This window comes from Microcebus murinus, chromosome 5 (assembly GCF_040939455.1).
Source record: "Microcebus murinus isolate Inina chromosome 5, M.murinus_Inina_mat1.0, whole genome shotgun sequence".
NCBI lineage: Eukaryota > Metazoa > Chordata > Mammalia > Primates > Cheirogaleidae > Microcebus > Microcebus murinus.
In genome coordinates this window covers 13,334,280-13,346,404 of record NC_134108.1, presented here as the reverse complement: position 1 = coordinate 13,346,404, position 12,125 = coordinate 13,334,280, and the positions used below count along the sequence as shown (strand labels likewise).

The window sequence follows — 12,125 nt, the reverse complement described above, 5'->3', positions numbered from 1 at the left end:
GCTGAATAACATTCCACTGTATGGATATACTTTATATGGTGTATCCATTTGCTTGTCAATAGCTACCTGGGCTGCTTCCAGCTTCTAGCTATTGTGATTAACGCCACTATGAACATGGGCGTACCACTATCTCTTCAAGACTTTTCTTTCAATTCTTTTGGATATGTACTCAAATGTTGAAATATGTTATTTTTATTTTTATTTTAAGAACTGCAGTACTGCTTTCCATAGTGGCTGCTTTGGGGAAGAACAGAAACCTACTTTTAAACATTACTAGCATATCATTACTTCATTAGCAGATACCTACACATCTAGAATCTTAGTTTCTAGTGACCAATATCATGCAGCTGTAAAGTAGATTTTCAGCATTATGGATTTAGTCTTTAGCAAAGAAAAGAGTAAAATCACCTATGTCATGTCAGAAGCATCCGGGTCCTCATTTGCCATTATCACTTTTAGTCTTCTACTAAATGCTTTTCTCTCTTGGGGAAGGAGCTCTCAAAACATCTTATGACCATAAAAAGCTACAGCATTTTACTTTAAAATAGTAACCACGTATCCTGTGGTTTAATATTTGCAATTGGTGGATACTTAGTGGCACCAATAAAACTGAACTAGAAAATGCCTGAAGGAAAAGCCCATGCTACAAGTAACTATTTACTTCAGTTGAAACACACACCCTGTTGAGCACAATCGGGAACAGGAATCAAAGTCATGATCTGAGACAGCCACAAAACTGCCCTGTGCTCAGGCTGTAGGGAGGTCTCAAGGTGAGGGCTGCTTCTCTATTCTGTGTATCCTTGAAACCTGTGTGCACAGAAGGCCCAAACTTTTAGAACCGGACAAACCACTACTTCTAGGAACTATTTCACAGGCTGAGAGATAGTATAAGGGGACAAATTCCCATCCCAGGACTAGTCCAGGGTTATTGTCTGCTCTGATGGTTATCTGCTGGGTGTGAGCAACAAGCTAAACAACAGGAACAGAGAGAAGAGTGGGAAGGGAAGAGAGGTTAACCAGCAGATGTGGAGCAAGTTACCTCCCTAAAGGTTGGCAAAGAGCCACCACACTAAAATGTATCAAAATGTCAAAGCAGCCTTGGACCAGATCAATAAAGTCATGACTATAACCACTAACAGTGGTCAAATAAAATTAATTTACTGCCTGAAAGTTTTGTCATTTTATTCAGAAAATCTAATTAAATGTTACCAATATCTCCAGAAACAAGGTGAAGTAATTTAAAAATGGCATGTGTAATCTGTTCCTCTTTTACTCCCTTTACAACGGCAGTACTGTGATTATTTTCCACCTCTAATTGGCAAATGTGGGAAGATATTCCCCATTCTTTTTTGTTTCCTATGACAGACAGCATAATTATTTCCACTTCCTTGATTATTTAGTTTAATTCTGAATAAATATCCCAAAGGCAATAAGTGCCCTCCTGCCCAGCTTTAAATCTGCTTGGAAAACTCTTCTTTTAAACATTTTCAGATGTAATAAAGTCCTTTTTACTATCGAGTATAAACCCCCAAGTGATTTATTTTATTCAGTGCAAAGTTAGGGTTGACACCTCTCTTTTGCTCATACTCAATATCTGATCCATCAACAAATTTTGTTGGCTTCATTTTCAAAATGCATCCAGAATCCAACCACCTCTCAGCACCTCCACTGCTGCTATCCTGGCCCAACTCACGAGTCCCTCGAGTCCCTCGCCGGGCTGACTTCAATAACCTCCAGCTCGTCTCCTTCCTTCTGCCCTCACTTGAGTCTAACAACAGCCTCTGGATCTTCCTTGTTGCCCATGACCTCCATTAAGACCTAAGTCCTTACTGCAGGGATTATTTTTCCTGTTTTGTTCACTGCCACATTCTCAATACCTAGAATATTGCCTAATTTATTAAAAGGCATTTAAAATTATTTGTCGAATGAATGGATGAATAAATAAAATCTAAAGAAGGAAGTTTGAAAAATATCAGCAAAATGTTTATTAATCCACATAAATTTTATAAGATATATATCCATAGTATCAATAAACTAACATATCCTATAAATAAATTAATAAATGCTATTAATTTTGAAATGGTGATTTTTGTTTGTAATCTTTTAGTTATATATTTGGAAATAACTAATTTATTATTAACTTTATGGAACTATAGGGTTAACAAATTAAAAGTTTATTTTTCCCAGCTTTATTAATATAAAATTGACAAATAAAACTTGTATATATGTATATATATATATAATTTATGATGTACAATGTGATGTTTTGATATATGTATACATCATGAAATGATTAAATCGAGCTAATTAACATATCTACCATCTCACATACCTAATGTGGCTTTAGAAAAACAACTAAAATTGTTTTGGGGGTCAAATATTATATTTACCTTTTCATCTTTGATTCTTTATCTTCCTGTCTTAGTTCATTAATAATCCTACCAGAGTGTGTACAAGGAAACAGATGGCAGTAAAATTCAGCTTAGAAAGTGTTTCCATGTTATCTTTCTGCACTGATGGTGGAAAGACAATTAAAGATGAAAGCCACCACTAAAGTGATATTTTATGACTATGGAGACATCACTCAAAGTCATAATTAGCATGGATTATTTTAGAAAAACATAGAAAGTTTAAAGTGTTCCTTTTAAAGGAGTATATAAATCTAACTTGGTATTAAAATAAAATGTGCTCTTAACGGAATCTGTTATGTGTTGAATTTCGTCTCCCCCTAAGATATACTAAAATCTTAACCCCCAGTACGGCAGAATGTGACCTTATTTGGAAATAGAGTCTTTAGAGAGATAATCACGTTAAAATGAGGTCACTAGCATGGGTCCCAATCCGATGACCAGTGCCCTGGTACAATGGGGAAATTTGGACACAGACACAGGCATCCACAGAGCAGAGACTGGAGTGACACAGCTGCAGGCCAAGAAATTTCAAGTGTGCAGGAGACTACCAGGAGCTAGAAGAGGTAAGAAAAGATTCTACCCAGCCCCTCCGAAGGAGCATGGCCTTTTAGCTTCCAGAACTGTGAGATAACAAATTTCTCATTTCAAGCCACCCAATATGTGGTATTTTGTTATGGCAGCCCTAGCAACTAATAGAGAACCTAAATAATGTTTTATAATACTTTCCCCGCCCCCATTCTTCTAAGGAATGAGAAGGTGCTCATATCATGCCTGAGTTCATCCCAAAGACAGTATTTAAAATGTTCAATGCCTACGCTTGATAGCTCCATAAATTTAAGCCTAGAAGATGGATAAAGAACTGCTCATTGCATATTCAAAAGAAGCTCCATTTATATTAATAGAAACACTAAAAAATGGCTATTTGAGACCTATTCTCCCCCAAAGAGCTTATTGCCAAGCCATCTATTTATTTTACAGCCAAATATCATAAAGACTGAATCAAGGGTTAATATTCTATTCCATTTGACAAAATGAGAGAACATATGAAACTGCAAGCATTTGATAACAGAATATAATCAATATAAATATTAAGATTATATAGATTAAGTCTAATTTAAAAATATAACCATTTATAAAGTTTTTTTGGAAAAGATGTGTTCAAACTGTTTCTTTGTGTGGCCAAAGTACCAGTACACAAGCACAATAGCCTATGGATCTTGCACAAAATTTATAAATTTTCTAAGATAAATTTTAAAATGTGAAAGAACTAACTTTTTTTAACTGTCTAATTTTAACATATTGATCCTAATATAATTTCTTTGCTCAAGAACGCAAAGACCATACTATTAGGACTAAGAAATTTGTAGCCATTAGGTGGGAATCTCTTCAAATTGAAGTCTACTCCATCTCTGTCTTCGTCTCTCTGCCTATCCCACACTTAGGTGCGCCCTTTCCTATTCCCATTCTAGTCTCAAGGGAGGGGAGATTTCTCTCCTTGGTACAAGCCTACACCCTCCACCCATGCTCTTGATTTCCTCTCTCACCTCCCCAGAGCCTTGTACCTTCAGAATAACCATTCTCTCCATCTTCATTCAGCCTCTCCCTGTCCACTGGTTCTTGGTCATTATCTTACCTACAGACACACACTCAAGCCCATTCTTTATTAAAACAGCTCTTACCTGATCCAATTTTCTGTACCAGCTGATAGACTCTAAGTGTCCTAACATCCTTACCTCTCATTTACTCATCAGCTTACTAGAGTCTGGTTTCTACTATAATGTGACACTCCCAATGGTGGCCAACAACTTCCTAATTGCCAGATCAAATGGATTCATCTTTACCAAGTCATTTCTATGTCTAAACTGAACTTAGTAGCCTTTCCCCAGGCCTCTTGTATTCCCTGCCTCTGTGAATGATCTTAATCATTTGCTCAAGTCAGAAGTCTGAAGTCATTCCTGACTCCTTCTCCTCCAAGGTTCTAATTAATTACTCAGTTCTTTCAAGTCCACCCCTAAACATCTTTTCAATCTATCCCCCACCATTGCTTTAGTCCAAGGTGCCCTCACCTCTCATCTGACTTAGTGCCAGGCCACTCTACCTCCAATCTTACTTGTTCCTGCTCTCATGAGAGAGAGGAGAGAGAGAGAGAGAGAGAGAGAGAGAGAGAGAGAGAGAGAGAGAGAGAGAGAGAGAGAGAGAGAGAGGGAGGGAGAGGGAGAGAGAGAGATGTTTAGGGTCAGAGTGATCATTTCATTCTCCTCCAAAGATTCTTTTCCACTGTCCATAACTCAATGTCCAGACATTTTTAATGACTGGCCTTCGACCGGCTCTCAGTTTTCTCTTTTCCCATCACACTGCTGGAACCCACACTTCCAGTTATTCTGAGCTGCTTCCATTCCCTTTACCATACCGTGCTCTTTCTCACCTCTCCACTTTTGAAAGCACTGGTTTCTTCATCTACCCAACCCCAAGATCTTTCTCAGGCACCAGCTTAAATGTGTCTTCCTTTGAAAGCTTACCAATGCCCTCCTTCAGGTCACCTGTGTGGCTGGAGGTGCTTGCCATGTGCTCACCTGTCACCCTGCACTTCCCCTCTCCTGGACTCATCACACACATGTCATCGTAATAGTTTGTCTCTTCTGCTACACGATCAATGACATGATGGCACTGACTATGCCTGTCTTTGTTCACAATCTCTAGCACATAATAGTTGCTTAATAAGTATTTGCTGAATAACTAAATAAACAAGCAGAGCATGTGAGTATAACACGTTGATTCATGCCTATTATGGAAGAATGTTTGTGTCTTCCCCAAAATTCATATGATGAAGCCTTAACCCTCAATGCGATGATATTTGGAGGCAAGGCCTTTGGGAGCTAATTAGGTTTAGATGAAGTCATCAGGGTGGGGCCTCCATGATGGGATTGATTAGTGTCCTTATAAGAAAAGAAAGAGAGACCATAACTTTCTCTCTGTCTACCGCATGAGGACACAGTGAGAAGGAGCTCTCCATCTACAAGCCAGGAAGAAAGCCCTCACCAAGAACTGAATCTGCTGGCATCAGGATCTTTGGGCTTCCAGCCTCCAGAACTGTGAGAAATAAATGTTTGTTGTTTAAGCCACCCAGTCCGTGGCATTTCATTATAGCATCCCGGTTTGGCTGACAGTGCCCCAAGCATAGGAAACATCTGGCTTTGTCACTTACTTTTTAAGTGACCAAGAGCTGATCAATTAACTCTAAGCTTCAGGCTCATAATCTATAAAATAGTAAAAATGATACATTTGCTTGTTGTTGGGAGTATTAAATAAAATAAAGATAAAGTTGCTAAGGCACAGTAATTGGCATATGATAATTGCTCAATAAATGGTAGCCCTGCAATTTAGAAACATATTTTAACGAGTACTTACAAGCTAGAGCTGAGGCAGGAACCCAACTTTGAAAAACTATCACTCAAAATCAATATTGGGCTAATTAAGAAAAATAAAAACTCTACCTTCTTTCATTAATAGAGCTAACAGAATAGAAAGATACAGGATTTTTTTTTTTGGAAAGGAAGAAAATTTAGGTTCCATGTCTAAAATTGGAGCCCCATCCCCAAAAGGAATTATCAGATATATGAAATAACTACAACCCACTAATTTTGGTTAACATTATATTATAGTACATTGAAAATTTGTGATTTGCAATGTCTTGCATAATTACAGAAACATGAAGACTTCAATTTGAAAACAAACATCAAAATAATGAACAGATAATTATACTCCCAAATTTGAATAATCTATATCTGTGTAATAAAAATGGCATAAAAACACAAACACAGAGAAAAATCCCTAGGTTTTTTCCCTACTTTTAATAAGATGTTTGTTTTAAGAAAAGTATAGTTTTAAGAAACAGATTGCACTCTTATTTGTATCCTATCTCTTCATACTGCTGTCATAATATTTATAAAGAATTATTATAATAGAATGGAATGTTATCAGCAAAAGACTTTAATTATAAGTAAACAGTTTATGAATTTGTAACTGAGCAAAGCAGTCAAGAACAAAAATGAAAATTTCTTATTACAAAACCTTCCCAAATTTATCTTCATAAGCATCTACAGAACATCTCTCAATGCACCCAAGATTCAATGACCTTAGGACAGAGAGACCAGCTTTCTTGCTTCCTAACTAAAACTGATAGCTCTTAAACCTGCCACTGCCTATTAGTAAAGTTATATGTGGAACTAGTCAATTTCCAAAGATGAATTTGAGAAACTAGATATAAATATTCTTTCCAAGTAGAGAGTCTTTTAAATTGTCCCTTAAAATAAAATTTGCATTTATTTAGATATCTTAAAAACCTTAAAGAGGGCATTTCAGTGGCAAGATATAATCACAGAATTTATAATTTATCATCCTAATTTAAATCAACAAAACTCTCATGATAGTTGTATAAAAATTTTCAGACAATAAACATCCTGCAAAAGTCTGTATAAGTTGCATTCCAAAAAAAAGTTGAAACTTTTATTTTTCTTGGCCAATTTAGCACTTTTATCCCCTCCTGTTCTAAGAGATAAAATAACTTAGGGTATCATGCTGCATAATAGGCTATTTAAAACTAATATCTTGATTACCAGGATAAAAATATTTTCAACATGGGTCATTTTTCTTACCTTTATTGGTAGATATCAACATAAAACTGTAGGGAGTGGCTACAACTAAGAAATAAAATGTATTTTAATTTTTAAAAATGGTTTGGTTGTCAGATCATCTGAAAAAATTCCAAAACACAGACCTATGTATACCAGAGATTGCCAATAAGGAAACATCAGATATGAAAAGGGAGGCAAGCTCATAATTGCCATCATTACTGGATCAAGTTCCCATCCCTAACTATTAAAAATGTTGAAGAATGTTTTAATAGTGCAAGGAAATGGGGATTCTCATAAGGTCTTGTGATATATTAAAATTATAACTGTGCAAACCTGTTGAGACTATTCACCAACTTCTAGAACTTTATCCTAAGAAGAAAAGCCACATGGTGCTCAAAGATGTATGTTCAAGGACTTGCACTATAGTATTTTATATTTTATATATTTATATATTAAACAACTGGAAACCATCTAAATGACCGTCAATAGGCAACTGGCTAACACAGGCAGATAATATAATAAAGTCTATTTAGCAATTATAATGATTATGTAGACCTATTTATTGACATGGAAAGGTGTGTTGAGTGAAATAGAGGCTTCTAGAAGAGTACTCTATAACATGGTTTATATGAAACAGTGTATGTCTGTGTGCCGAAAAATGTTGACCAATATTTTAGGGATGATTATATCTGGAGTGGGTGATTTAAGATGATTTTTAATTACTTTACACTTTGTAAGAGGTTTATTATTAATATTATTTATAATTAGCATCTAACCTTTCTATACTATGAAGAAACAATAACTCTATTTTCAGTTTGGAAAAAGAAGATCTTCCCTAATTGATGACAGTTCCATAATATAAGTAGCGGCTGGCCGGCACCAACCAAGGCTGGGGAAAATGAGCCTCAAAATCTCAAGCCCACTGTGTTCACTGCCTCTTTACAAGGCAGATGCTGGGGGCAACCACTATGCCAGAAGACTCCCCTCTCATCAAGTGGCTTTCAGAAAGAAGTTATAGGAATGGTGATCCCAGAGCATTCTGCATCTAGACATACCATTCTAGTCTTCTTTCATTGCTGGATTTTGAGCTGGCCTCGTAAAGTGTCTTACTAATTTCTTCCTGTCTTCAAAGGCTAGCATAGACATGAAGTAAGTCACTAATTTGTAGAATGGGACTAAAATAAGTTGCCATGCTTTGTTTGCTTCTGAACTATAAAAAAGGCCCTCATCAAAAAGTGCCCATAGTCTGTTATCCAGCGTGAGTTGGTTTTTGTGAGAGGTGAAAGGTGTGGGTCCTGTTTTAGCCTTCTACAGGTGGCTATCCAGTTTTCCCAGCACCATTTATTGAAGAGGGATTCTTTTCCCCAGCGTATGTTTTTATCTGCTTTGTCAAAGATTAGATGGCTATATGAGGATGGTTTTATATCAGGATTCTCACATCTGTTCCACTGGTCAATATTCCTATTTTTGTGCCAATACCATATTGTTTTAATTACTACAGCTTTGTAGTATAGTTTGATATCTGGCATATTAATGCCTCCCATTTTGTTTTTGTTGCCTAGAATTGCTCTTGATATTCGGGGTCTTCTTTGGTTCCATACGAAGTGTAAAATTATTTTTTCTATATCTGTGAAGAATACTGCTGGGATTTTAATAGGTATTGCATTGAATCTGTAGATCAGTTTGGGTAGTATAGACATTTTGATGATATTGAGTCTGCCGATCCACGAGCATGGTATGGATTTCCATCTGTTTACATCCTCTGCTATTTCCTTCCTCAGTGTTTCATAACCCTGTAGAGGTCTTTTACGTCCTTGGTTAAGTATATTCCCAGGTACTTTAATTTCTTTGTTGCTATTGTGAAGGGAATTGAGTCTTTGATTTGGTTCTCAATTAGACTTAAACCTAAGGTATGAAACTATTAGAACCCTTGAGGAAAAAGTTGGAAACACTCTCCTAGACATTGGCCTGGGCAAAGAGTTTATGAAGAAGTCCTCAAAGGCAATCACAGCAGCAACAAAAATAAATAAATGGGACGTGATCAAACTACAAAGCTTCTGCACAGCCAAAGAAATAGTCATGTAAGTAAACAGACAACCTACAGAATGGGAGAAAATTTTTGCATCCTATGCATCCGATAAGGGACTGATAACTAGAATATACTTGGAACTCATGAAAATTAGGAAGAAAAAATCAAATAACCCCATTAAAAAGTGGGCAAAGGACTTGAACAGAAATTTTTCTAAAGAAGACAGAAGAATGGCCAACAAACATACGAAGAAATGCTCAACATCTCTAATCATCAGGGAAATGCAAATCAAAACCACAATGAGATATCACTTAAGCCCAGTGAGAATGGCCTTTATCAAAAAATCTCCAAACAATAAATGCTGGCGTGGTTGCGGAGAGAGAGGAACACTCCTACACTGCTGGTGGGACTGCAAACTAGTTCAACCTCTGTGGAAAGCAATATGGAGATACCTTAAAGCGATACAAGTGAATCTACCATTTGATCCAGCAATCCCATTGCTGGGCATCTACCCAAATGATCCAGTGACACTCTACAAAAAAGACACCTGCACTCGAATGTTTATAGCAGCACAATTCATAATTGCAAGGCTGTGGAAAAAGCCCAAGTGCCCATCAATCCAAGAATGGATTAATAAAATGTGGTATATGTATACCATGGAGTACTATTCAGTTCTAAGAAACAATGGTGATATAGCACATCTTATATTTTCCTGGTTAGAGCTAGAACCCATACTACTAAGTGAAGTATCCCAAGAATGGAAAAACAAGCACCAGATATATTCTCCAGCAAACTGGTATTAACTGAGTAGCACCTAAGTGGTCACATAGGTACTACAGTAATAGTGTATTGGGCAGGTGGGAGGGGGGCGGGTATATACATACATAATGAGTGAGAAGTGCACCATCTAGGGGGTGGTCATGATGGAGACTCAGACTTGTGGGGGGAGGGGGGAAGTGGGCATTTATTGAAACCTTAAAATCTGTACCCCCATAATATGCTGAAATAAAAAAAAAAGTGCCCATAGGGTTGTGCCTCATATACTGTAAGCACTGCTCTCAGCAAAAGGACCCTCTAACTGAATTCAGACAGTTGTCCTAGCGTCCGAATTTAGTTTTACAAATGTGACGTTTCTTAGTTTGCTTTTCTATCAGCAGTGTAAGAAATTAATTCTATTATGATGTACCAAGATTGAAATTTATTTTATATTAGTATTTATGTTCAAAGACAATGCCCACATAGTCACCTAATACCACCTAATGTTAGTGTAGAAAATCTCAAAATGATTGCAGCCTTTTTAGTGTCCTATCACTAAAATGGTTAGTTTTTAATCAGAACACCAGAGAGGGGAGCAGAGGTACTGTCGTGATCTCCTGAGATAAAATCCTTTGCTAAGCACAGACCACTCATGCTTCTTTATGTCCAAATACAAATACACACAAACAAAAATCCAGCACAATTTCTTTTTGATATGACACACACATTAGTACAAAAGAAAAAATTGGATGAAATATTTCCTCAAGATTCATAGAACCGACATGAAGTAACTTGACTCTAGCTATCAGTTCATTTCCTCCTTGAGGCAACGTGAGCAAACACCACACTTAGCAACAGTTAAACCAACCAACAGAATTGCTGATCATTGGTTAGTAATAGTGACAATATCTACGGCAATATTCCTTTTTACTGTGCATTTGATGATTTATTGGCTCAAACTAAGCAAACCCATAACTCGGGTCGTTTCCTTTACCTTGGCCAGATGAGAGTTGATCCATTTTGTGAAAGTGCGTTTTTGAACTATCTCTTGCTCATCTAGAAGAAAAAAAAATACCTAGTTAGATAACATAATATGTCATAAAGTTGTATCATAGTTACACAAATCTAGAAAGAATCATAAAATTATTTTATCTTCTAATTCAGTTTACCAAGAATTGTCTTGAAGGAAGAGTCAATACAATTTCAACTGCATAATCAATTAGACTATTCCTTTAAAATTCTCAGCAAATGCTTTAGAATTTGCATTGTGTTAGCCCTATGTTTGTCTTAATTCACTTATTAAAAGTTTACTGGTAAATTGTAACTCCACAAAGCTATTACAAATAAAAATTCACTGAAACTAAGGGCCAAGTTTTATGCCAGATGCAAAAGGATATAGAGAGATGAACAGGGCATGGTCTCCGCCATGAAAGATCAAGAGGTGGAGACAGACATGCAAGGGCGTATGAATAGTAGAGGGTTACACAGTAATGTGGTAATAAGACAGAGCTGTGTCCATGAGCACTATAGGAACGCGGTCCAGTTGGGAAGAGTGGTGAGTTCACCCTAGGGTGACCTCCCCCAAATTCCCACCTCGTGGAGTACTCATTTCTGTGTAGGCAGAACCTGTGACTTGCGTCTAGCCAATAGGACATGACAAAAGTGATAAGATGTCCCACCCATGATCGTGTTACTTTATGTTACTCCATCTTAGCTGGTTGGAGTGAGGATTCTCCTGCTGGCCGTGAAGACCCAAGCAGGCAAGCTCTGTGCTTCCCACCGAGAGGGCCAGTGTCAGGGCTCTATGGGCTCTTTCGGGAGTAGAGGGTAGCCTCCCACCAACAGCCAGTAAGAATCTGGGCCCTTAGTCAAATGGCCACAGGAAATGAATTGTGCTAACACCATGTACAAGTCTCAAAGTGGATTCTTCCCTAAGTTGAGCCTCTGGATGAGAATGCAGCCCAGCTGACCCCTTAGCTACAGCCTCGTGAGACCCTGAGCAGATGATGTGGCTAAGCTGTGCATGCACTCCTGAAACACAAAAATCTGGAGAAATATTGTTTTAAACTGCAACGTTTGTGGTAATTTACTATGTAACAAGAGAAAACTAATATAGGGAGAAAAAGAGGTATGTTCAGGAAGGCTTTAATTAGAGGTATAAAGAGATGAGGGGGTATAGTTTAATAATACCTCTAAAGGAAAAAGTGAATTCCATTTGCTTGGCCAACACCCACTGCGTGTCAGCTGTGCATAAAACACTATACCAGATGTTGTGGGGGACATGTAAAAAAGATA

The 12,125-nt window shown here is 37.2% G+C and overlaps 1 protein-coding gene across 6 annotated transcripts in view; it reads right to left on the bottom strand.

The window, feature by feature from the left end:
• SYNE1 (spectrin repeat containing nuclear envelope protein 1) overlaps window positions 1-12,125 on the bottom strand; it is a 438,352-nt gene that overhangs the window by 341,488 nt on the left and 84,739 nt on the right. For all 6 annotated transcript variants that reach the window (XM_076002855.1, XM_076002857.1, XM_020287266.2 and 3 more), the window contains one exon: window positions 10,825-10,886. In XM_076002855.1, coding sequence (XP_075858970.1) covers window positions 10,825-10,886 — 62 coding nt within the window. The remainder of the gene's footprint in view (window positions 1-10,824; window positions 10,887-12,125) is intronic.